This window comes from Myxine glutinosa, chromosome 5 (assembly GCF_964187855.1).
Source record: "Myxine glutinosa chromosome 5, kmMyxGlut1.1, whole genome shotgun sequence".
Taxonomy (NCBI): domain Eukaryota; kingdom Metazoa; phylum Chordata; class Myxini; order Myxiniformes; family Myxinidae; genus Myxine; species Myxine glutinosa.
The window spans coordinates 139,397,561-139,425,303 of NC_136265.1; the positions used below are offsets into that span (position 1 = coordinate 139,397,561).

At 44.4% G+C, this 27,743-nt stretch overlaps 1 protein-coding gene across 1 annotated transcript in view; it reads right to left on the reverse strand.

Annotated features, from left to right (window-relative positions):
• Window positions 1-625: 625 nt before the first annotated feature.
• The window catches only part of LOC144892386 (putative serine/threonine-protein kinase MARK-C), a 55,311-nt gene continuing 28,193 nt past the window's right edge, over window positions 626-27,743 (reverse strand). The window contains exons 8-14 of the mRNA XM_078778798.1: window positions 19,174-19,296; window positions 18,947-18,999; window positions 16,315-16,356; window positions 4,593-4,666; window positions 2,239-2,309; window positions 1,980-2,036; window positions 626-860 (exon numbers count right to left, since the gene is read on the reverse strand). Coding sequence (XP_078634924.1) covers window positions 16,347-16,356; window positions 18,947-18,999; window positions 19,174-19,296 — 186 coding nt within the window. The 3' untranslated portion in view covers window positions 626-860; window positions 1,980-2,036; window positions 2,239-2,309; window positions 4,593-4,666; window positions 16,315-16,346. The remainder of the gene's footprint in view (window positions 861-1,979; window positions 2,037-2,238; window positions 2,310-4,592; window positions 4,667-16,314; window positions 16,357-18,946; window positions 19,000-19,173; window positions 19,297-27,743) is intronic.

The following is a 27,743-nucleotide window of genomic DNA, read 5'->3' on the forward strand; positions in this document are numbered from 1 at the left end:
ATTTTTTTTAAATCCAATGACATTATGTGACATTGTGTGTAGATCAATAACAAAAAAAATGTGAATTTAATCCATTTCAAATTCAGGCTGAAGCACAAAGTATGAAAAAAGCCAAGTGGTATGAATACCTTCTCAAGACTGTGAAACACTCAAGACTCATTTCATGCAACACACCCTGAAAACCTGAATCTCATTTCACACCACATTCATAATCACGACACCTTCATAAACTAGAACGGCACTCAGTAAAGAGCATACCTCCCCAAGGTGAACAGTTTACGTTTTGTATCCCAGAGTAGACCAGAAAATCACAACACAGAATAACATTTAATCAAAATCATCCGTCCACAACTTTATGGGATATTCGGCTGTATATTGTTTTTGGTCCTGTCTTCCTATGGTGAGGAATCACTTAAAAAATTATCGTTGCTGGATCCGAACCCGGATTTTCACCAAAATCTAATCATTTCGTCCTTGTCACATACGCTACCTCTCTGCCAAAGTTCGTCCGAATCCGTCCACAACTTTTTGAGATATCTTGTTCACAAACAAACAAACAAACAAACAGACAGGGGTGAAAACATCACCTCCATCCACCTTTGGTGGTGGAGGTAACAATACTCACTTCAATAAAATTATGTCCATCAAATTGAAGTCCATCAAATAATTTCGTGAACAGGATGCCAAGTGCCCACACATCGACTGGGGGACCTTCGTAGCCATGCTCTGTGATCTCAGGTGCCATATAGCCAGGCCTGCCCCAGTGAGGATAAAAGTTTTTTACCATGTATGAAAGGTTTGGCTATGCTGAAGTCGATGACCTTGATGTTCCACTGAGATCTACAAAGCACGTTTTTTAGCTGGAGAACAAACAGAAATCAATATGTTAAAAAAACATTAAACCTTTAGTGAGAAATTATATTGAAGGAAAGATGTAAATTGAAATGTGAGGGAAGGTAGCGAAAAAGAAAATTCCAGAAAGAGAAAAGTTTAAAAAAAAAAATCCTCCGACAATTTCAGTCAGGAGTTTGCATAATATGGAGTAGGGGGAAGCGAGAGTAGAAAGTGAGGTTTACAAACGATATCCAAATGAGGAGTACAAAGTCGCAGGAAGTGAGACTTCTTGAGCTAAATGACAGGAATCGAAGGACACAAGATGTGGAGTTGTGAAAGGAAAGAGAAACTCAAAAAAGTTTTGCAATCTCGGTGAGGGACAATATCATATCAAGAGAAAAGGGCGACCTGAAGCAGGGATTTAATGAATAGTGTTCTGTGTGGATAGAGATTAGGGATGGAAGAGTAGTTAGTCATGTATAATCAGGCTCCTGGTGTAACGGAAGAGTAAGATTGAAAGGTTCATGAAGAATTCAGAAAGTATTGTGGTGAGGGAAGAGTGCTGATTATGGGTGATATTAATTTGCCAGGGATAGACCAAGTTCAGAAACAGGGAAAGGGCAGAAGAGGCATTTCATGATCAGGTCCACAATTGCTTTTTAATGGAGTGTGTCGATAATCCCATGAGAGGCGGAGTGTTCGACCCCTTATGAGGTAATAATCTGAATAAGGTGGAGAAGGTTAAGGAAGAACAGCATTTATGGACAAGAGACCATAACATAGTGTGTGTAAGTGGATTCTGGGACCACCGTGATTAGATATCAAAATTAAACACAAACTCCAACAGTGGGTGGCTGTCTTTTTCACAGATTACAACAGAGCTGGAATGGGTATATAATTTTGATTTCTTACTTTCTATTTATATTTGAAGTTCAAATCATTATATAACGAACACAAAAAGGGTCCATATGTGACGGATCCAGCCCTCTTTCCCTCCATTGTAGGTTTCACCCAACAACATGAATTTTGTTCTTTCCTGCCTCCTCCACTTCCCACTCCCATTCCTTCCTTTGCTGCACCAAAAATGGTTTCCATTGCAGTGTCAGGCAGAACGTATCACGGTCTGCACTGGTGCAGTTGGTTACCTTTATGTTCTTGTGCACAATGTTCTGGGCATGCAAGTACTCAAAAGCATCAGCCATCTGGAGGAAGGAGGAGATGAAATATTCAAACATGGATACAGATTGTGGTTGTTCAGATTTTACAATTTTGAGTTCAATTATTTCTGTCATATTTCAAACCACGACATAAACATCCCAATGAGGGTGCAATGAGGAATGGAATGGGTATTTCACCAACTTCTGCTCCAACCTCTGCTCCAAATGGTAACCAACTTCTGCTCACCGGTTTCATGGGAAACTACAGCTTTCTTTCTGAAAATTTCCTCAGAAAATGAATTTGGGAAGCGAGTGAACCTGTACACAGCAGACAGAAACATACAAGGGCAAGACAATAAGATAAAAAAATGTGTGTACAGAATCGAGGCACGTGTAGAGCAAACACATTAAACATGAAAACATGCACAGACACACAAAACATACAATGAAGGGAGCGGGAGACAAGAGGGAGAGAGGGAAGCACACAAGCACAAAAACAGCAGAGAACAAGGATGGCGGCAGATCTGTGGAAGGGAGAGGACTGGGGAAGGAGGGAGTCATGGGGGGGGGGGGGGCAGTGGAGAGGGGTGAGGGTACCGTGTATAACGCAAATGAACACGACTAGGAATTACAGGAAATAAGTTAGAGATTCAAAGAGTCCGATTTGGAGTGTTTTATCGGGGGTAGAGAAGGTCAAGGTTTTGGATGGGGTAAGATAAGATATGGTGGTGAACAGCTGTTTTGAAGACCTGGAGGGAAAAGTGGGATTGAATAGAGTGTGGGAGTTTGTTCCAGAGGTGAAAGAAAAGAGGAATGAAAGAGTGAAGGTGAGCACAGAGTCTTGATTTTGGTAGTTTCACCAAAAGAGGGTTGCTGGCAGATCTTGTGCCTCCTGCAGGAATATTTGGGGGGCAGAGCACCAACAGAGCTGGGTGTGCTAGGCCAGAGAAGAGTTGACAGAAGACAGAAAGACCACCAACCTGCCTGCGGTGAGCGAGTGATAGGCCCTCAGAATCAGCTTCATCATTGGAGATACCAATGATTCTGCAACATTTGGATTCAACAGCGTGAAGCCGAGATAGGTGTGAGGCAGGAGCACAGGCCAGAGGGGAGAGCAGTATTCCATTGAGCTGTGGATGAAAGCTTTGAACATGGTGAGGAGCTCAGAGGTACCCAAAAAGGACCTCTCACGACAGAGGATGCCCAGTCAGTGACTGGCTTTAGAGACCAGCTTGGAAATGTGGTTTGCCAAAAAAGATCTTGGCAGATAGTGAGACCCAAAAGCTTGAGTGACAGAACTTATTTGAGAGGATTGTTGAGCAAGTAGATGGGAGGATTGTGTAGCGGTATTTTTGGAGAGACAAAGTGAGAGCGTGAGATATGCCAGGATTGAAAGACATGTTCCACTTGTTTGACCAGTTTGTGGTTTTATCCAAGTCTGCAGAGTGAAGAATTTTGCATTTCTGAGAAAACAGAAGGAGAGGAAAAGTTATTTTGCTTTTGAAGATTTGAATGTTTCATTGATAAAATAAACACAAAATTATAAAGATAAAAATTTGCTTGCAAACTCAAAGGTCATTGAAGAGCAAGGTGATGGAGGGCCACAGCTGGATACGAGTCGGGGAATGAATGAACAGGAAGAGGGGTGGGTGAGGTAGAGAGAGAGAGAGAGAGAGAGAGAGAGAGGGGGGGTGGGGGGTGGAGGGGGTTTACACAAGACACTGGAAGTGAAGGATAGAATGGTAAGAGGGTTCATGGGCAAATACAAAATATTGAGGAAAGGATAGAGGGTGACATGAGATGTTGGTGCACCACCTGCAATAAGTCTTGGTGGGGAGAATGTGATTGAATAGCTTCCAGAGGGCAGTTACACAAATGGGAGAAAAGAGGAACCATCAAGTGTGTGTGGAAAGTGTGCACTTTGAGTTTAACCAGGAAGGGATTACTGGAGGAACTTGGGCATTGAAGGAGCGGGAGACTTATCAGTATCTTCCAAGACTCTCTATCTTTTGACAGGCCGCATAAATGAGATGAGACGCTCCGTCTGTCACGTGAGGAACTGTCAATGTGTTTCAGCCTCATCACATAACATGACAATAATGTTGAGAGCTTCTTATTTAACAGAAACCAAATCAGTTTGTGATGCTGCCATCTCTTCACCTAAATGAGAGGTTGCACAATCACAAACGGGTTTCCTGGATCCTGTGGAATATAAAGCTCTCACGACGTCTCCATTGACCAACACAGACACCTTGTCGGCTGTGAGTTTAAGGAATTATTTGGAATGATGGAAACCGCAGCTCAGTTTGGAAGACAGCTTTGATATGTGATCCACATCATGGCTGATGGTGAAGCCGATAAAGTCAAGAAACCGAACCACTTCCTGCGTCTGACCAGGAAAATAGATCAGTTTGTTGTTTTTGACAATTGTGCCGGAGTGACGGTGAAACTGAGATTTGTCAGAACTGAATGAGATGGTCCAACAATCATAACATCATAATTCATGTTTTCTAATGACTAAATCATTTAGCTGCCAAAGTAAAAGTTGAGTTGATAGACACAAACAGTGGATTTTCAGCAAAATGACATCAAAATCCTCACCTGCTTCCACATACTCCATAACGAGGACAATGCATTCATAGTGTGGATTTTTGTTGTGATGTCGATCAACTTCACTGAAAGGAAACAAGATGGTGGAGCACAAGTTAATATTGCATGAGAAACTCATCCAAAGTCAAACACCTTTAAACGACATGACAAACATGTACATTGCGTGTGATGACAAGTCGTCAACAGGTGAGCCTCAACATCCTCCTTTCGCCATCACCATTCATGATCTTGTGTGTAAACATTTGGGCAGAACCGCACCAATCATAAGTACATCGATTAAATAAGCACAGGTCAGTGCCGGAAGTGTTGAGACCAGTATACAAATGGGAACAGCAGGTGGAGGTGCGGGAGGGTGGGGGGTATCTGGGTAGTGTGTGTTCGGATCATAATCAGTATCGAGCAGATTTTGGTTCAGGCAAACAACTGATGAGAATTATTCCGATAACAAGACATTTGGCAAACACACAACTCAGATTCGGTTGGCAGAGAACATTTGATTTTCACTGTGTTGGAGTCTCATTATTAATAACACAAAAGCAAATGAAAGTGAAAAGCAAAGAACTGATAAGAGGATCCGGTTTCCAGCTACTCTTCTTTTCTTCGGTTGTTGACCACTTTTGTTCGTATCGTGGGCACATCACCACACAATTTGAGTGCCTGTTTTGTTTCTTTTACATCTTGCACTCAGCAGTTCGTTGTTCTTTTCTCACATGATCAATCACCATCATTGGACCTCATCAAGCCTGGTGTTGAAATTGAGCCCACATCATGCCCCTGAAATACCACCGGGAGGGTTGACTCACCCTGTTATCCTTCAGTAGTTGCGAAATGAGTACCGGCCTCCCAGTCACAGGTGCACTGCATCAGCGGCACAGCCTCACTTCTGGAAGATGATGCAACCAACAGCCACAGGCTGTATACGAATCAACAACGATTTCCATCCTCGCTAAAAACCATCCTTATTCAGCTTGTTCAGCGTCTGTGTCCTCTTCCCCCTTCTTTCGCTCAATATTCCTTCAAGCGTCATCCTCTTTCATCCATTACCCTGCTATCGGTAAAGTACAAGGATCTGCACCCAGACTCAATAGCACGTGTGCTTCCTGTTAATCCTATACATCATCCTGTCAAACCTCAAAGACAAATCTTGTCTTTCTTGGTATTTGAGGTAAATTTTAGAGGCATTTGAAGTAAATAGAATTGCATTTCAATCTCAATATGTATATTTATTCTCTAAAACTAGTTACTCAAGTCTCTCAAACACAGGAATTTTGATGGTGATCATTTTATGCAAGTAATTTTCATTTTTCTTCAGATGATAAAGAAGAACCATCCCATTTCGGCCTCAGAAAATTTCCTGGCATCAAAATCAATTTTTAATGTCACCATGGAGTGCAGGGGATGTTGCAGAGAAGAACGAGTGGTCACATGCACTTGCAGGATGCAAAATAAATGAAATACCTCAGCTGTGACATTTGTGCCAAGAAATACACAGTACAACAACTTGGCCTGCACGAGTGTGCATGTTCCGGTTCGGAGGTTGGAAAATCGAAACAGATAGCTTCTCGTCACCAAATTTGTCATCCGAGTCCTTTGTAACCAGAGCCAGGTCCAAAGCACAAGAAAAAAAGGACAGGAGTTGGACTCGGAATGCTTAGACTCGGACAGCTTGGACTCAGACTCAGATTCGGAATCAGACCAGGTGGACTTGACGACAACACTGAAAGTGGTGGGAGGAATCATCCGGCATAGGTCGCCACTACAACGCAGGATATGACAACGTGCAAGGGATATTTCTATTTAAGAACGAGCAATCTAAAAGGGGGCTGACACGATGGCCTGGAGCTCTGGATGTACGCAGACTCGCCTCGTGGCCGTCTCACCTCGTTGGAAACTCCGCCCAGCTATAAACTATGATAACGGTGTTTCACAGGCAGGGTGGTTCAATAATTGTGCCGTCCCACGGAGGGAGGTTAAACTAGCATCCCATCTACCCCCCTCTTGAGATGTGGATAAGTGTCCACCCCCCTGAGCTAATACTTGGTGGAAACACCTTTGACAGCAATTACAGCTGTGATGCTATTTATATATAAATAAATATTTTGCATATGGGGTTCATAGAAGTGATCAGAGAATTTGCTTATTGGAGTGATCATCATTGAATAAAGATCATTGATCATTGAATAAGGCCTTGCACATGCGCAAGATTGGAGGTCACACCTTTTCGAAGCTGTCCATGCGCTCACGCTTTCGAAGTTAAGTAATTTTTCACAATTGTGTTTTTGTCGAAACTGTATGCGTGTGTCTTTGTGTCTCAGTGTGTGTACCTATTATTTTTTTTATTTTTTTTTGTATACTGAATCGAGGCTCGTGAAAATTGAAATTGTGGGCTTTTGTGAAATTTTGGGCTTTTAGTAAGATTCTCGGTGTTAATTTTTCATACATGTGTACAAAATCGTCGGTTAATTTGTGTCGCGTATTTTGAGGCCTAGTAGGCTACCGGGTCCGAACTTGAGGCTTTGTTTTTCTCTCAGCGGTCCGTCGATTGCGCTGCAATTACTTTCGTTCTCTGTTTTTGTCCCAGTCTTTCACCCCATACTTCCTTGTTTAAAATCTCAACTCAAAAAATAAAAATAAAAAAAAAATAAAAATTATTTCCTTCTCTGTTCTTATTCGTTTATTCGTTGTTCTTCTTTGTTCGTTCGTTCTTCGATCACGTGTTTCACCCCCATTTCCATTTTCCATTTCCCCAGATAGTTTTCACTGCTCAATTTTAAAATGTTCAGACTTTCCCCTGAAGAACTGTATTCTGTCGTATATTATAACACCATTTTCTTCTTCTTCTATAAAAGGATGCTTTCGACTTGCTCACCAAATCTATTCATTCCAAAAAAAAATTCCATCTCTTGCAGTTCTTCTTTTCGACATTCCCGAAACTCTCCTGCACTCCAACCCTCCTTCAGCGTCCTCAAACGTATTTTTGACTCGAAGGTCACAAGAAACTCATTTTGCAATAAATGTTCGTTTCCCATTAATCGTACACTTTCTAAAATCCAATCTCACCCCTCCCCTCCAAATGTTCCCCATCACCCCTTCCTTCCAAAACTTCCCCATCACCCCTCCCCTCCAAAACTTCCCCATCACCGCTCCCCTCCAAATCTACCCCCTTGCCCCTCCCCTCCAAATCTTCCCCATCACCCATCTCTTTCAAATATTCCCCCTTGGCCCTCCCCTCCAAATCTTCCCCATCACCCATCCCTTTCAAATCTTCCCCCTTGCCTCTCCCCTCCAAATCTTCCACATCACCCCTTCCCTCCAAAACTTCCCCATCACCCCTCCCCTCCAAATCTTCCACATCACCCCTTCCCTCCAAAACTTCCCCATCACCCCTCCCCTCCAAAACCTCCCCATCACCCCTCCCCTCCAAATCTACCCCCTTGCCCCTCCCGTCCAAATCTTCCCCATCACCCATCCCTTTCAAATCTCCCCCCTTGCCCCTTCCCTCCTAAACACCCCCACACCCCTCCCCCCCCCCCCCCAAGACACTCCCTCACTCCTCCCCTCCTAGACTCCCCTCTCACCCCTCCTCCTCAAAGCATCCTCCCCGCTTCTTCCCCCTTCCAACTTTCACCTTCATCTCCCCCAACCTTCTGCCTCGCTCTCCCCCCTCCTCAAATAACACCTCACTGTGCCTCACCCAATCACCATCAAACCTTTTGTCCACCCCATTCTTCCCTTTCTCCAAGCTATTCTGAAATCTCTGACACACCTTCAACAGCTCTCCCTACCACTTCCTCCTCTTCCACATCTTACCCTACCCCTCCCCCCCCCCCCTGTTCTGTATCCGATGCTCCCCCTTCCTCTTCATTAACGGTATGGACCTCAAACATCCGGGGCCTTCGCTCAAACTTGACTGATCTCTCCATACAGGTTGCTTCTGACAAAGCAGACGTGATCTGCTTAACAGAAACTTTCCTCCTTCATGATGTCTCTGATTCCTTGGTATCTCTCCCAGGTTACTCCCTCCTCCGGTATGATAGACATGAGCCTCGTCCTGGAGGTGGGGTTGATATCTTTATAAAAAAAACTCTTCCTCACTCGCCCTGCACTGTACTCTCTCCACCTCACCCCCAGGAATACCTTTGGCTACGGCTTCCCCTTCGCTCCCACCTTTTGTTCATATGTGTGTTGTACCGTCCACCAAACAGTGATGACTCCATCTACATCTCTCTGTCTGATAATATGGACCAACTTCTATCTACCCATCCCAACTCTCTCTTCCTCATATGTGGTGATTTCAATTGTCATCATGCCAGCTGGCTGGGTGTGGGTTCCTCTCTCACCAGCCATGGCACTTCAGCAAAGGACTTCTGCGACTCACTGGGACTGACACAATCTGTCAATTTCCTGACCCGGATCTCAGTCAACAGAGCATCTTCTCTTCTGGACTTGGTTATGACCAACTTCCCTGAAAATGTCTGCTGCTCTTCTTCTGCTCCAATCGGCTCATCTGATCATGTGCTTGTTAAAGTGGACATCTCTCTGACCATTGTCAGAGAGCCTCCTCAGCGTAGACGAGTGTGGCATTTCACTCAGGCCAACTGGCACGGTCTTCAAGCAGCCATCAATCATCTGGACTGGTCTCCCATCTCTACCGCCTCCGACATCAACCCATCCTGGGAATTCTTCCAAAGTAAATTGCTCTCTATCATGCACAGATTTATCCCATTTCGTCTTCAGTTGTCATACCCTTCCTCCCGTCCATGGTACACGGATTCTTGTGGTGAGGCTGTTGCCCAGAAACAACATGTTTTCGTCTCGTGGAAAGCAAATCCAACGGAAGGAAATCTCATTTCCTTTCACAAAGCCCGAAACAAGTGTGTGTCCACCCTCAGGAGAGCCAGGAAACAATATCTCTCCATTCTCAAGACTGAACTCTCTTATCTGTCTCCCTCTTCCAAATCCTGGTGGCGTCTGGTCAAATCTGTTTCTGGTGTTTGTTCCCCTCCATCCCCCCCCCTCACCTCAAACGGCTACACGGCTGACTCCGCACGTGAAAAAGCTGAATGCCTCAACTCTGTGTTTGCCTCTACATCTTGTGTCCCAAACCCATCCCTCTCTGTACCCACCATACCCAGTCATACCCACCTGCTCCTGGACTATGTGTCCTTTCCTCCTGACAAGATGGGAAAGTTTCTGTCAACCCTCGACTCTGATTCTGCAACTGGACCTGACGGCATCAGCCCACGGGTCCTAAAATCCTGTTCTTCCGCTCTTTCACTCCCTCTCTCTGTTCTCGTCACCCTCTCTTTTGCTCAAGGTCATCTGCCATCTGCTTGGAAATCAGCCAACATCACCGCTTTGCACAAAAAGGTGCAAAAACAGATCCCAGCAACTACAGACCAATCAGCCTTCTCCCAATTATCAGCAAAGTCAAGGAATCCATCATTGCTTCGGATATGAAATCTTTCCTCTTCTCCAATGGCTTGATCTCTGATCATCAATTTGGTTTCAGACCTGGTCACTCTACTCTGGACATGCTGCTTCTGCTTTCTCAACAATGGATGGAGGTCCTCAATGCCAAACAGGAAATTAGAGCCGTCTCCCTTGACATATCACGTGCCTTCGATACGGTCTGGCACCCCGCTCTGCTCACCAATCTCGCCTCCTTTGGCATCCATGGAAATCTCCACGCATGGCTGGCGGACTTCCCCTCTAGACGTAGTCAACGTGTGGCCCTGAATGGGTTTCTCTCATCTCCTCTTCCTGTTCAGGCTGGAGTTCCCCAAGGCAGTGTTCTGGGCCCTGTGCTTTTTCTGGTCTTCATCAATGATCTCTATGACTCTCTTGAAAATCCTCTCTATCTCTTTGCTGATGACTCCACTCTCTGTCGCTCCATTCCTCATCCCTCAGATCGGCAGTCTGCAGCCTCCTCACTCTCTGCAGACCTGGACAAAATCACAGACTGGGCAAACAAGTGGAACATGTCTTTCAATCCAGACAAATCTCACACTCTGATGATGTCTCTCCGAAAAGACCGACTGGACAACCCTCCATTCCACTTTCTGAATAATCCTCTCCAAGGAGTTCTGTCACTCAAGCTTTTGGGTCTCACTATCTGCCATGATCTTTCCTGGGAAAACCACATTTCAAATCTGGCCTCCAAAGCCAGTCGCCGACTGGGCATCCTCCGTCATGCAAAGTCCTTCCTTGGCACACCTGAGCTCCTCACCACATACAAGGCTTTCATCCGCAGCTCAATGGAATACTGCTCTCCCCTCTGGGCTGGTGCTCCTGCCTCACACCTAGCTCGTCTTCACGCTGTTGAAACCAAAGCGTTCAGAATCATTGGAATCTCCCGCGATGAAGCCAACTCAAAGGGCCTTTCCCTCACTCACCACAGGCAGGTTGGTGGTCTTTCCGTCTTCTACCGACTCCTCTCTGGCCTTGCCCCCCCAGCTCTCTCTGGGCTCTGTCCCCCAAATATTCCGACAGGTCGCACAAGATCTGCCTGCAACCCTCTTATGGTTAAACTGCCAAAATCAAGACTCTCTGCTCACCTTCACTCCATCATTCCTCTTTTCTCCCGCCTCTGGAACAAACTCCCGCACTCTCTTCAATCCCACTCCACCCTCCAGGTCTTTAAAACAGCAGTTCCCCCACCATCTCTTATCTTCCCCCATCCAAAACCTTGATCTTTTCTACCCCCGCTAATTTCACCCCAAATCCACTTTTTAAAAATACCAACTTCTGTCCTGGAAGTCCTTGGTGTCCTTGTGTTTTATACTTCTCCCATGCCCCTCCCCCCTTCCCACGCCTCCTCTCCCCAAGCCCTCTCCCTCCCACACACCTCCCTGCTCTCAAATGTTGTGTTTGCGTGCTTCCCCTTCTCTCCCCATCTTGTCTTCCGCTCCCTCTTTTTATATATTTTGTTTGTCTGTTTGATTTGTTTGTGAAATAAATGTTAGGTCTTTCATGAGCCTCGATTCTGTATTAAAAAAAAAAAATCTTCTGTGGAATTCTTTAAGATTTCAGCATCTTTATTCGTTTATTCGTTTATTCGTTTATTCATTCTTATTATATTCGTTTATTCATTCTTATTCGTTCGTTCGTTCTTCGACCACGTGTTTCTCCCCCATTTCCCCAGATAGTTTTCACTCATTAACCTTCAATGTTTACACTTTCCCCTCAAGTTATGTATTCCGTCATATTTTATAACACCTTTTTCTTCTTCTTCTTTAAAAGGCTGCTTTCGACTTGCTCACCAAATCAATTCATCCCAAAAAAAATATCCATCTCCTATAGTGCCTTTTTTCTACATTCCCTAAACTCTCCTGCACTCCATCCTCCATCCAGCGTCCTTAAACGTATTTTTAACTCGAAGGTCACAAGAAACTCATTTTGCAATAAATGTTCGTTTCCCATAAATCGTACACTTTCAAAAATCCAATCTCACCCCTCCCCTCCAAATCTTCCCCATAACTCCTCCCCTCCAAATCTTCCCCATCACCCCTCCGCTCCAAATCTTCCCCATCACCCATCCCTTTCAAATCTCCCCCCTTGCCCCCTCCCTCCTAAACTACCCCCTCACCCCTCCCCGCCAAGACGCACCCTCGCCCCTCCCCTCCTAGACTCCTGCCTCACCCCTCCCCTCCAAATCTCCCCCATATCCCATCCCTTTCAAATCCCTCCCCTTGTCCCTTCCCTCCCAAACTCCCCCCTCACCCCTCCCCTTCAAATCTCCCCACCCTCATTGCTTCTCAATTTCCCCCCTCTCACTCCCCCTCCTCAAAGCGTCCTCCCCGCTTCTTCCCCCTTCAAACTCTCACCTCCATCTCCCCCAACCTTCTGCCTCGCTCTTCCCCCTCCTCAAATAACACCTCATTGTGGCTCACCCAATCACCATCAAACCTTTTGTCCGCCCCATCCTTCCCTTTCTCCAAGCTATTCTGAAATCTCTGACACACCTTCAACAGCTCTCCCTACCTCTTCCACCTCTTCCACATCTTACCCTACCCCTCCTCCCCCCTGTTCTGTATCTGATGCTCCCCCTTCCTCTTCATTAACGGTATGGACGTCAAACATCCGGGGCCTTCGTTCAAACTTAACTGATCTCTCCATACAGGTTGCTTCTGTCAAACCAGACGTGATCTGCTTAACAGAAACTTTCCTCCTTTATGATGTCTCTGATTCCATAGTATCTCTCCCGGGCTACTCCCTCCTCCAGTATGATAGACCTGAGCCTCGTCCTGGAGGCGGGGTTGCTATCTTTATCAAAAACTCTCTTCCTCACTCGCCCTGCACTGCACTCTCTCCACCTCACCCCCAGGAATACCTCTGGCTACGGCTTCCCCTTCGCTCCCACCTCTTGTTCATATGTGTGTTGTACCGTCCACCAAACAGTGATGACTCCATCTACATCTCGCTGTCTGATGATATGGACCAACTTCTATCTACTCATCCCAACTCTCTCTTCCTCATATGTGGTGATTTCAACTGTCATCATGCCAGTTGGCTGGGTGTGGGTACCTCTCTCACCAGCCATGGCTCCTCAGCAAAGGACTTCTGCGACTCACTGGGACTGACACAATCTGTCAATTTCCCGACCCGGATCTCAGTCAACGGAACATCTTCTCTTCTGGACTTGGTTATGACTAACTTCCCTGAAAATGTCTGCTGCTCTTCTTCTGCTCCGATCGGATCATCTGATCATGTCCTTGTTAAAGTGGACATCTCTCTGACCATCCTCAGGGAGCCTGCTCAGCGTCGACGAGTCTGGCATTTCACTCAGGCCAACTGGCACGGTCTTCAAGCAGCCATCAATCATCTGGACTGGTCTCCCATTTCTACCACCTCTGACATCAACTCATCCTGGGAATTCTTCCAAACTAAATTGCTCTCTCTCATGCACAGATTTATCCCATCTCGTCTTCAGTTGTCATACCCTTCCTCCCGTCCATGGTACACGGAATCTTGTGGTGAGGCTGTTGCCCAGAAACAACTTGCCTTCGTCTCCTGGAAAGCAAATCCAACGGAAGGAAATCTCATTTCCTTTCACAAAGCCCGAAACAAGTGTGTGTCCACCCTCAGGAGAGCCAGGAAACAATATCTCTCCGTTCTCAAGACCGAACTCTCTTATCTGTCTCCCTCTTCCAAATCCTGGTGGCGTCTGGTCAAATCCGTTTCTGGTGTTTGTTCCCCCTCCATCCCCTCCCTTACCTCAAACGGCTACACAGCTGACTCCGCACGTGAAAAAGCTGAATGCCTCAACTCTGTGTTTGCCTCTAAATCTTGTGTCCCAAACCCATCCCTCTCTGTACCCACCATACCCAGTCGTACCCTGCTGCTCCTGGACTCCGTGTCCTTTCCTCCTGACAAGGTGGAAAAGTTTCTGTCAACCCTCGACTCTGATTCTGCAACTGGACCCGACGGCATCAGCCCACGGGTCCTAAAATCCTGCTCTGCTGCTCTATCTCACCCTCTCTCTGTTCTCTTCACCCTCTCTTTTGCTCAAGGTCAACTGCCATCTGCTTGGAAATCAGCCAACATCACCGCTTTGCACAAAAAAGGTGCAAAAACAGATCCTAGCAACTACAGACCAATCAGCCTTCTCCCAATTATCAGCAAAGTCATGGAATCCATCATTGCTTCTGATATGAAATCTTTCCTCTTCTCCAATGGCTTGATCTCTGATCATCAATTTGGTTTCAGACCAGGTCACTCTACTCTGGACATGCTGCTTCTGCTGTCTCAACAATGGATGGAGGTCCTCAATGCCAAACAGGAAATTAGAGCTGTCTCCCTCGACATATCACGTGCCTTCGACACGGTCTGGCACCCCGCTCTGCTCACCAAACTCTCCTCCTTTGGTATCCATGGAAATCTCCACGCATGGCTGGCGGACTTCCTCTCTAGTCGTCGTCAACGTGTGGCCCTGAATGGGTTTCTCTCATCTCCTCTTCCTGTTCAGGCTGGAGTTCCCCAAGGCAGTGTTCTGGGCCCCGTGCTTTTTCTGGTCTTCATCAATGATCTCTCTGACTCTCTCGAAAATCCTCTCTATCTCTTTGCTGATGACTCCACTCTCTGCCGCTCCATTCCTCTTCCCTCAGATCGGCAGTCTGCTGCCTCCTCACTCTCTGAAGACCTGGAAAAAATCACAGACTGGTCAAACAAGTGGAACATGTCTTTCAATCCTGACAAATCTCACACTCTTACTATGTCTCTCCGAAAAGATCGACTGGACAACCCTCCCATCTACTTTCTCAACAATCCTCTCCAAGAAGTTCTGTCGCTCAAGATTTTGGGTCTCACTATCTGCCATGATCTTTCGTGGGAAAACCACATTTCCAAGCTGGCCTCCAAAGCCAGTCGCCGACTGGGCATCCTCCGTCGTGCGAAGTCCTTCCTCGGCACACCTGAGCTCCTCACCACATACAAGGCTTTCATCCGCAGCTCAATGGAATACTGTTCTCCCCTATGGGCCGGTGCTCCTGCCTCACACCTAGCTCGGCTTCACGCTGTTGAAACCAAAGCTTTCAGAATTATTGGAATCTCCCGCGATGAAGCTATCTCTGAGGGCCTTTCACTCACTCACCGCAGGCAGGTAGGTGGTCTTTCTGTCTTCTACCGACTCCTCTCCGGCCTTGCACCCCCAGCTCTCTCTGTGCTCTGTCCCCCAAATATTCCTACAGGTCGCACAAGATCTGCCAGCAACCCTCTGATGGTTAAACTGCCGAAATCTCGGCTCTCCGCTCACCTTCACTCTTTCATTCCTCTTTTCTCCCGCCTCTGGAACAAACTCCCTCACTCCCTTCAATCCCACTCCTCCCTCCAGGTCTTTAAAACAGCTGTTCACCACCATCTCTTATCTTCCCCCATCCAAAACCTTGATCTTTTCTACCCCCGCTAATTCACCCCAGATCCACCTTGTTTGAAATTCCAACTTCTTTCCTGGAAGTCCTGGCAGTGTCCATATGTTTTATACCTCTCCCACTGCCCCCTTCCCACGCCCCCCCCCCCCCCCAAAGCCCTCGCCCTCTCTCAGATCTCTCGATGTCTCCATGTCTCTCGGTCCCTGCTCTCAAATGTTGTGTTTGTGTCCTTCCCCCTCTCTCCCCATCTTGTCTACCGCTCCCTATGTTATATGTTTTATGTGTCGGTTTGTCTTTCTGTGTAATTAATGTTCGCTCTTTCACGAGCCTCGATCTTGTATACAAAAAAAATAAAAAAAATTTAAAAAAAATCTTCCACAGGCTTGCTCTATGAACACGATCGAATTCCTTCTTGAAGTCAATGAAGTTGATAGAAAGAGGTGTATTCCATTCTCAGCGTTTATATCATTATACTATGAATAAAATAATACTCAAACTTCATTAAGTTTGAGTGAAATCCACACTGACTAATGTTTGGGTGCTTTCGCGCCTTCATTATCGAAGCTTCACAACAGAGCTGTAAAAAAAAATATTTAAAAAAAGAAAGAGGGAGAAAAGGGAAAGAGTTACATTACAAATTCCTTCTATAAGTTGGATTAAGGTGAAGTCACACCATCAGAATAACCACAATATTGTAAATCACACACAGAGACACACACAGCTTCAGGGGCCAAGAGCCAAAGATGTATCACAGACAAAAGTTCTGCCAGGACAGTTCAGGGGTTAAACTGTGTTCTTACTTCAGCAGTTAAAACACCACCATCTCCACATAAACACAAACTTACTTCTCTTGAATATTTCAATGATTTTGCCTTCTTCAAAGCAACCTGAAAGAGGGGACAAGAGATCGTATTATCAACAGATACATCTGATAATTTAGACTCAGCATTCCAGCAGAAAATAAAGATTTTGTGAAGCTGTCATAAAATAAATGTCATAAATAAGAAACTATGTCACAATAAAAATGCAGTGGGGAAGGTGATCATCAGACTGCATCGGTTCATTGTGTTTTCTACATTCAGACAGCAAACCACACCCTGCACTGCACTACCCTCCCAAATATTTTCAAACACAGTTGACAATGAAGACAATAAATGTCACATGATAAAAAGGGGGGTGAAGATAACCAAAGAGTGCTTTATTTAAACACACTTTTTTCTTTCCCCTTTCATGTCCCAAGCTCCCACATTCACCTCCGAGCTGTCTTGCCTGGAATTGAATCCTCGAGAGTTCTAAAGTTCAAAAGGGTCATTCTACAGGCTTATAAAGGATAATTATACAGGGTTCCAAAGGGTAATTCTTATGGGTTTTGTTTTTTCTCTCCGTGTTGGTTCTCAGGCCTCAAAGGCCTCTGGTGTACATGAACCGCTGCAGGTTACAAGCATCGGTGCTGTGGTTACATGAGTGGGTGCACGTGTGGATATTTGGAGAGGCGATTATTTCCTGAGAAGAAGAAAACAAGATTGAAAGTCTCACAGCAGTGTCGCTGGACTTGTTGATACTTCAGTTGAAGAGGATAGTATGACCTGGATAGGGATACCAGTTAGCAAATAATGTTGGTGTTAAATTTTTATTGAAGTACTGCAAGTCTCCAAGCTGTTACCATGGAAGTAAAGAGACTGCACTGATACACTGGTTTATTTCATATGTTTTGAGTCATGAGTGAACCATGCAGCGCTTCAATCCAGTAACTTTGCAGTCACGACAAAGGGATTGCAGTTACAATTATATTTACTGTATCATTTTTATTTATGTTATTATTATTACGAAAATGATACTACTTTATGAAGAAACCTGGGCGAATTTGTCCGAAACGGCCTGAAGGCGAGCCATGAAGGGATGAAGCCTAAGGCGTAAACGTACTATCGTTTGAAGACCCGTAACACCTATGCTTTCGATATTTGATGGTCGTTTAAACAATCGGTTTGCTTGTGTTTCACAGAGAAAGAAAAATGTAAAGGTAGAGCATAGCGATTGTGATATATGACAGGTTCAAAAATATGTTCGTCTTGAATGGCATTTAAATCCAAGTGGCGGTCTGTGGAGTCAGCCGTCGTACACCATAATGACCATCACAGACATAATCACATCACATCATCGCTGTCATGTGACCAGATCCTCAGCTCTAATTGGTGTACTTTTGTGAAGGACATACATACATACGGACAGACAAACACTGTTCCAGACGGCTTTGCCCGACGCCGTAAAAACTGGTGTGTTTGTGGAGACTTAGGATTTCATTATATTAATGTTCAAAAATTCGTGCCTTGAGGCCTCACATAGCTAAAGCATTTTGGGCTCTTACACGATTTATTCTTATGATGTCATCATTTTGTGATATCATTTTTCACTGCTGCTGACAAAGTTTAAGACTTGACTCAAACAAATCCCGAGAAATCGGAAAACATTTGACTTTTTAAACAGAAAAATAAAAATAAAAATCGCACCAGTCCAAAGGAAGCGGTTCAGTTTGGCATTTTAAATATGAAATTGGCAAAGCAGAGAAACGCATGAAATCCGTTAAAATTACCCTTAATAAACCGATAGAACCAGCCTTTATAACCCTTTAGAATTACCCTTTTGAATCTATTAGAATTATCCTTTAGATACATTTATAATTGCCCCGCAGAACCAATTAAAATTACCCTTTGAAATCTTTGGAATTAAAAAGAGGTTCTTCTTCTTCATTTAGGCTTACGAACATAGCCATCTCTATTGAAGCGGCTTGACCACTTAAAAACAGTGGTGACTTGATTTTGAAGCCCCTTTCTGAACGGACAGACAAACAGACTGGCGGAGAATAGATAAATAGACTAGAAAGGGCATTCGGTAGAGCCAATACCTTATCAATGGTAATCACTCAAACTTAAAATTTTTTCGTATTGGTATTCGGATATTCATAAAATTTGAATCAATTCTTCAATATATCTGATTTAGCATGAGCTTATCACTCAACAGTGAGGAATCACTTTTTAAAATCTCAGATCCGAATCTTCACCGAAATTTCATCCTTGTCACACACTCAAACACTCCATCAAGTTCATCCGAATCCATCCACAACTCTGTGAGATATCCTGTTCACAGACAAACAAACAAATAAACAGACAGCAGTGAAATTCAATAACCTGTGCCCACTGATGGTCGCAGAGCTACAAACATGGAGAGACAACGGATATTGTAGTCTGAACACTAAGCTTTGATAAAATTGAAGGACACATGGCACGATTCAAGCCATTAAGAGTGTGGTGATGCATGACGTGGACGCGGAAGTTCATGTTTATTTTGTTCAAGACTTGACCTGCTGCCCTATTATCAGTGCACGCTCTCTCTCACCATGCTCTTCCATGATACTCAATGTTGCAGAGAAACAATGACAATGGAAGATGCAAAAAAGAGAAGAAAACGAGTGCCGGTTACCTGCAACAATCAAACGAGACATTTTCGTTGAACCAAGTGTGGTTCACAATCTCCTGCAAAACAATGGATGTGTTGGAATCAAATATTAACACGATCAGGAAACACCTCCACTGGTGAGCAATTGCATTTTGATCCACAATAACAGGAGGTCAGTTACCCCAGCATGTGTGAACATTCTTGTTCATGCAAATAAAACACTGCATATGAAAACTGCATCAATCCCTCACCGTCATACTGAGCCTCTCCTTTGGATCCTCCCGAAGCATCGCAGCCAGGAGGGAAACCAATGTTTCCCTTGCAAAGGTTGTTGGACTGTTTTCCACATTGAAGTCAGTCTCATCTTGTGACACCTGCAAAGAAGTAAAACAAATGTATTTTGACCGAATACCAAACAATCGTCGCAATTGAATACAAACATTTGCATAATAAGCACATTCCAAACAAGCACTCACTGATGCAATAACCAAGGTTTGACTCAAAACTAATAAAATACATTTTCATTCATCAAATAAGTTATGGTGCACAACACAAAAGTTTTTTTTTCTTTGCTGAAAAAGAAACCCTGTCAACTCAATAATTGGATATTAAGTATCAACAACAACTAACAAACAACTCGGACTCGGACCACCAACGTGTATAACTGCTATTAGCAGTTCTGCTATTTGCGGTTCCGTGATTGGTGGTCCGCTATTCGCAGAATCCGCATATTCACGGTTGATAAAATGCGACCCGTTTCTCTATTCGCAGGAAAATGCAAATACACAGTTTTGTTTTCTTTTCGTGTCTGTTTTCTGTGAAATCGCGGTTTTTTCCCTCCCTATTCGCGACCGTGTTCCACGAATTCACGGTTCTTCAGGGGCGCAAAAAACGAAAATTCATGAGCGCCAGCTTGACACATTTATAAAACCCACCTTTTACCAGCCATGCATACAGCAGCTGGACAAATGCAAAAAACTTATTCTACGAGCCGAGAACATGACCTGCTCATACTGTGCAGCAAGTACAGTACTGTACATTCACTGCTGTGTTGTTGGGGTTTTCATGGCTTTCGTGCCGCGAATTTTAGCCGCACTATAAGCAAGCTTCATGGGATATCCCACCAGATGTGTGAACAAGTCATCCTCCGCGAGTTATAGAATTCAAACGCTTCAATAAATCGATACAGTTTGCAGCTGATGGTAAAGCATCCTCAGAGATGTTACACAATGAAAACGCTTTGGGGGAGGTTCCACCAGGTGTGTAAACAAGTCAACCTCTGCGAGTTACAGAATGCAATGCATAATTAAATCTATTCTTGAAATTACCAGATGTGCTCAATACCCACAATGCTCGCATTCGTACATATACAGTGCATTCAGAAAGTATTCAGACCCCTTCACTTTTTCACATTTTGTTATGTTGCAGCCTTATGCTGAAATCGTTTAAATTCATCTTTTCCCTCATCAATCTACACTCAATACCCCATAATGACAAAGAGAAAACAGGATTTCAGAAAGTTTTGCAAATTTATTAAAAAGAAAAAACTGAAATATCACATCGACATAAGTATTCAGACCCTCAACTCAGTACTTAGTTGAAGCACCTTTGGCAGCGACTGCAGCCTCGAGTCTTCTTGGGCATGACGCGACAAGCTTTGCACACCTGGATTTGAGGATTTACTGCCACTCTTCTCTGTAGATCCTCTCAAGCTCTGTCAGGTTGGATGGGGACCGTCGGTGGACAGCCATTTTCATGCCTTTCCAGAGATGTTCGATTGGGTTCAAGTCAGGGCTCTGGCTGGGGCACTGAAGGACCTTCACAGAGTTGTCCCGAAGCCACTCCTGCGTTGTCTTGGCTGTGTGCTTAGGGTCATTGTCCTGTTGGAAGGTGAACCTTCGGCCCAGTCTGAGTTCCTGAGTGCTCTGTTTCAGGTTTTCATTAAGGATATCTCTGTACTTTGCTCTGCTAATTGTTCCCTCCACCTTGAGCAGTCCCCCAGTCCCTGCTGCTGAAAAACACCCCAACAGCATGATGCTGCCACCACCATGCTTCACCGTTTGGGTGGTATTGGGCAGGTGATGAGCGGTGCCTGGTTTCCTCCAGACATGATGCTTAGAATTTAGGCCAAACAGTTCAATCTTGGCTTCATCAGACCACAGAATCTTGTTTCTCACAGTCTGAGTCCTTTAGGTGCTTTTTTTTTTTGCAAACTCCAAGCGGGCTTTCATGTGTCTTTCACTGAAGAGAGGCTTCTGTCTGGCCACTCTGCCATAAAGCCCAGATCGGTGGAGTGTTGCAGTGATGGTTGTCCTTCTGGAAGTTTCTCCCATCTCCACACAGGATCTCTGGAGCTCAGCCAGAGTGACCGTCGGGTTCTTCAACAACTCATATCTCTTACCAAGGCTCTTCTCCCCCGATTGCTGTTTGGCCGGGCGGCCAGCTCGAGGAAGAGTCCTGGTTGTTCCAAACTTCTTCCATTTAAGAATTATGGAAGCCACTGTGCTCTTGGGAACCTTCAATGCAGCAGAATTTTTTTTTGAAGGCTTCCTCAGATCTGTGCCTCGACACAATCCTGTCTCTGAGCTCTGCAGGCAGTTCCTTCAACCTCATGGCTTGGTTTTTGCTCTGATATGCATTGTCAGCTGTGAGGCCTTATATAGACAAGTGTGTGCCTTTCCAAATCATGTCCAATCAATTGAATTTACCACAGGTGGACTCCAATCAAGCTGTAGAAACATCTCAAAGATGATCAAGAGAAATGGGAGGCACCTGAGATAAATTTCAAATGTCAAAGCAAAGGGTCTGAATACTTATGTCAATGTGATATTTCAGTATTTTATTTTCAATAAATTTGCAAAACTTTCTAAAATCCTGTTTTCTCTTGGTCATTATGGGGTATTGAGTGTAGATTAATGAGGGAAAAAATGAATTTAAACGATTTCAGCCTCGGGCTGCAACATAACAAAATGTGAAAAAAGTGAAGGGGTCTGAATACTTTCTGAATGCACTGTAAATACAGATTGTGTCCTCGATCTCCATCATTGTTCTCGTCCCGTTGCTTTGACCTTTTGACTGTCGCTCTGCTCATCGTTCAATAATGGCTCCCAAACAGAGGACCAGTGCCAGAGATGAGTCGACTACCAAGAGGCAGAAGAAAGTCATGAGCCTTAGCCAGAAGGTGGAGCTGCTCGAACACCTTTCAAGAGGAGAGAGTGCAGCCTTTGTGGGCAGGCATGATGTCGTGAACGAATCTACCGTCCGCAACATACCGAAGAAGAAGAAGAAGGCCATTCATGAGAAACTTTCAGCAAGATGATATGAATATCGAGATTAAAAGATTGAATCAAGTAATGTTGCAAATGAGTACAGTAAAGTTAAGTAATGGCATAACGAAAATGTTATGAATTGTGTCAGTTTTACAAGATCAGTGAACTCATATCACCACAAGTTACACTGTTAAATGGGGGGAAAAAAAAAGTGGGGAGGACTATGATAATGATACATTATGCATAGTTTGTTTGTTAGCATAATTTGTTGGGAATTAGACATTCCTGTTTTTGATTTTAATCATATACATTCATTTATAAATGCATTTATTTTCTTTGAGTAGTGTTAAAATAACTGCATGAGTTTAATTTTTAAACTATATTGATTTGAAAGCAATTTTAAATGCTATTCTTAGTTTAGTAGTCAAATACATACCTGATTTGAATATTATTTGTGTGAAGCATATAAATGAATATAACTTTTTTGAATGTTTTAAGGAAAACAACAAATTGTTGAATGTGAAACTGTTATAAGAAATATATGATTAGTTAAAAGATGGTGATTTTATGATAATATGTACTATATCTGATTCAGTGTGTGTGGAAAGCAGATTCAGATGTGGCTGAGTAAAAGGATAAGACCAGATCACATCTCAAAGGGAGTGCTAACGGAATTGGGAAGAAGTTCGAGAAAGAAAATTTGTGGCTAAAAATGAAGTTAATCTTGGCATACACCCTCCTTCTTAAAGAATGATGAAGATATTCTCCTTTGTAAAATTGGAGACGGATGCTTACTTTCACCAAGAAAAATTTATGTGACCATTTGCCTGGATCACACTGCAACATATGGAAGAAAGGTGATCACTTATTTTTGTTCAAATGCCTCAAACATTAATCAAGTCAGCAATTGCGGGACGGCGGCATCTTGCCTGCGATTTCTACTGGATGCGGTGACGTGTGTCATTACTCCACCAACATCCGGAGAGCCAGCGTGGAGCTGTAAGTGGATGGCTGTGCTTTTCCTCCACAACAGCTGTGTACGATTCTGCTGGAGGCTCCTGGTATGAACCATGGACAACTTGAACACCATGGTCCTAACATCGTTGTGGATGCATCTGGCATCTCTGTTCCACATCTTGCTGGTCAACCAACATCACATCAACACTTGCTCCACGCTCATGATGAGGGAGCAGGCAAGTCGACTACAACTGGACGAAGGCCTTGTTTAAATCTACTATGTCTCACAGCAAGAGTGGCAAGGATGCTACATGCAGAGCAGGGTCAGTTTATGACTCCGCCCAGCTATCACAACAGCGGAAAATCCTACGCGAAATAGTGTAGGTGCTATGAAGACACCAGAAGAAAATGTTTCATACTTGAATGTCAAACAAGTGATCGGCCTCTTCTCTTCTTTTCAAACACAAAGTCAATTTTTGTTTTGAAGCAAAATGTATTACCAAATGTTGCAGATGCTTTATTGTTTTTAAATGGTGAATTGAAATTGTTGTGGTAAAGGTGAAGTGTTGTATGCTTCATGCAAATGAAATGAATTGCATTATCAATATGGAAAGAGTCAATGAACAAAAATGTTTTGTGATCAAATTCTTCCAGGATGACGGTGTATGCCTTATGTATGGGAAAAATTGGATTACCAAATTTGTGGTTTGAATATTTAATAGGTTGATGTTTAGATTAATGGTTAATATAAACAAAAATTAAAAAATGAGGGATTGTAGGATAATATATATATTCATATATATTATCAGTATATGTTAATATTGCTAAAAACAGTTAAATTGCATCTCAATGTGATCTTGTGTAAAATGGGTTTTCAAACCGTGCAGTCTGGCAAAGCCTTGGAACCGAAGAGATAACCTTTGTCCTTTAGTGAAAAGGTTCGGGGAAGTGTTGACTCACCCTGGGTTAAATGCCAGAGTCAACTGACAGATTAAATTGTCAGAGAGTGTTGACCTTTTCGGCCCAAACAGTGACCCTGTTCCCTTGATATCCATCTTTTGTATGCCTTGAGTGACTGATAATGAAGAGCAGATGGGTTTTGGCGCCAGCCGCTGAGTTCTGTGTTGATCTCTGAATTGCAATCACACCACATCAAAGGAGCGAAGGTCTATTTAAACACCATGCTCCGAGGGCAGAAGTACTGGTCATCAGAAGAAGCAGGGCGAGAGGGGAGAAGATTTCTTTAACCAAGCGACGCGTTATATCTTAGTTCGATTTTGTATAACAAGTTTCCCTCTAACTTCGGAATAAACCTTGGCTCGGTGAGCGTGACCAAGCTCTTTGAATCTGAGTTTCGTCTCAAGTTATTACCTTCAGGGTTCAGTAAAAAGTTCCCTGCCAGCTCCAAGATGTCTGCAATCCCTATCGCTTGTACGTGACACAACATTTGGTTGACTGCGGCATAATTCAAAACATTACAACCTCTGTGGCCTTGATGATGAGATAATCGGCCATGCTCGAGAGTATAAAATTGAGACCACTGAGAGAGGGAGGGTGAGAGAGGTCCTGGCCTAAATGTTGTTGCTGTTCTGTATTTGATGTTATTTTAATGTACTTTTGAAGGTACTCCAAGTACCTCTGTATCTTTGGTATGTTCTTTGTGCCAGACCCCCTCTCCCGAGTGTGATGAAATGAAGGAGAACATCCTCATTGTAATTCCCTCTCCAGTGGTGGGGCTTCCCTATAAGAGGGATGGCTTTGGGAGTGAGGGATTACTGCACCAATTACATGTGACTGGACTTGAGTTGGTAAGTTGAATAATGTTGCTTATGGGCTTGCTTGAGATGTGCTCGGGAATTATGTGAAGAGTTCTAATGTATTGCTTATTCCTTGTTGTAGATGATGTGGAGATTGATTTCAATAAAGCTATATATCTTGAGAGAGGTTGTGGATTAAAATTCTAACACACCGAGAATTTTAAAATATTCTTCATTGTAATCCCACGCAGAGGACAATCGATTATTTCATTGCAATTGTGTTGACCTAATACAACAACAACACAACATGCATTTTAAAGGCCATTTTCCCTGCTAGAGCGGGGGTTAGCCTTGCGGTCCCCATGACAATCTTCTCCATTTTGCCCTATTTTCTGCATCTCTCCTTGTTAACCCCCTTGCCCGCATTTCTTCTTCCACCATCTTCAGCCAAGTCTTTCTCGGTCTTCCCCGTCCTCTGCTTCCTTCTACATTCATTTCCATCACTCTTCTCAACCAGTCACTTTCATCCTTCCTCAACACATGACCAAACCATCTCAACCTGTTCCTCTTCACAGCATCAATCACAGGCTCTATTCCCATCATCTTTCGCAATTCATCATTTGTCTTCCTCTCTCTCAACGATACTCCGCACATCCGTCGAACCATTCGCATTTCCACCCTTTCCAACCTTCGTTGCTGCTCTACGTTCATTACCCATGTCTCGCTCCCATAAATCATAACACTTCTCACACATGCAGCATACACCTTTCCCTTCAGCTTCAACGACACTCCCCTCATCATCAGCACGCCACTCAGTTCCCGAAACTTCTTCCATGCACATCTCACTCGAGCAACCGTTGCCGAGTCTGATCCACCTTCTCCATTCAGCATGTCTCCGAGGTAGCAAAATGTTTTCACACCTTCCAGCTTCACGCCGTCTCCAAGATCCAACTCAACATCTCCTCCATCTGCAGCTCCCTCTGTGCACACCTTACACTTGAATGTAGCTGCCACACTGGTTAATGACCCTCTCAGACCACTACATTTTTGATGAACCCACTCAGCGCACATTGTACATTGAATGGAGTTCACTCCGACACCCTTCCTACACACAGCACAGGGCCACTTCCCAGTTCTTTCCACCTCACCACATGCTTTACCACTTGCCATCACCTTCGTCTTTCCGATATTCACCTTCAGACCTTTTGTCTCCATACATTCCTTCCATGTGTTCATCTTTTCCTTCAGTCCATCCATACTTTCCGCAATCAACACCAGATCATCTGCATACAACAACTCCCACGGTAAACCCTCTTTTACGTTCTGAGTCAGCACCTCCATCACAGCTACAAATAGTAGTGGACTTAGTACCGACCCCTGATGCACTCCCACCTTCACCTCAAACTCACCACTGTTCCCGTCCTTCGTCCTTGCAGCTGTGCGCGCTCTTTTGTACATTGCCATCAATACTCTGATCAACCATTTCTCCACTCCTAACTTCCTCAATGCCCATGTCAATACTTTGCGTGGTACCCTATCGAATGCTTTCTCCAGATCAACAAACCCAAGAAACAACTTCTTCCTCTTCTCCATGTACTTCTCCTGCAACTGCCTCACAATGAAAAGCGCGTCTGTCGTTCCTCTTCCTGGCATGAATCCAAACTGCATTTCGTCGATCTTCACTTTCTTCCTTATCCTCCTCTCCAACACCCTTTCCAATACCTTCATTCCATGCTCCAATAACGTTATCGCTCGGTACGAGCCACACTCCAGAGGGTCACCTTTCCCCTTGTATAGAGGGACGAGGGTACTTAGTTCCCAATCCACTGGAATGCGGCCTTCTTTCACCACCAGATTACAGATCTCTGTCATTCTCTTCACACCCCAACTTCCTGCTGCCTTCAACATATCTCCCACAACTCCCGTCGGCCCTCCCGCCTTTCTACCCTTCATTGCTTTTATCGCTTCCTCAACTTCCTTCTCAGTTATCTTCTCTGCCGGTCCTAAAACTGGGTTACTCTCTATGTTGCCATCCCATTCATTGTCTGTATTCAACAGCATTTCCATATATCTTTTCCATCTTCCTTTAATTCCATCTGGGTCGACAACGATTTGTCCCACTTCATCCTTCAAGCAACTCACCCCCATCACATCACACCTCTCTTTCGCTATCTGCTTTGCAATCCTGAATACCGCTCTCTGACCCTCTTCTGGCTCCAAGCGTTCTCCGAACATTTTCCTACATTCCTCCTGCGCCTTTGCTACCTCTTTCTTTGCAGCCTTCCTGGCTGCCTTATAACTTTCATGCTCTGCTGTTTCTGCGCCCGTACCCTTCGCCTTCTGCCACTCCTTGAACTTCTTCCTCTTCACGTCAATCCTCTTTCCAACTTCATCATCCCACCACCATGTTTCCGAGTGCCTCGGTGGTCCTTTTGTCCATCCACATACCTCAGCAACGGCTCCCAACAGACTAGCTTTCATTGACATCCAACCACTTTCAAGCTCAACCACATCATCCTCGACCCTACTCAGCCTCTCTTTTAATGCCTCCCTTACTGTCACCTCTTTCAACCTCCACACCTTCATTCTCGGTTGGTACTTCACCCGCCGAGCTCTCCTCACACCTTTCACCCTTACGTCGCAGACAACCAAGTGGTGCTGTGAAACAGCCTCCTCCCCCGGGATCACCTTTGTGTCCCGGAGGTGCCCCCTATCTCGCCTACGCACCATCAGGTCGTCAACGGTTGTCGTCGACCCACCTGACGTGTATGTAACAAGCTTATTATCCTCTTTCTGGAACTGAGTATTACAAATCAACAAATCAGCTCCATCAGCAAA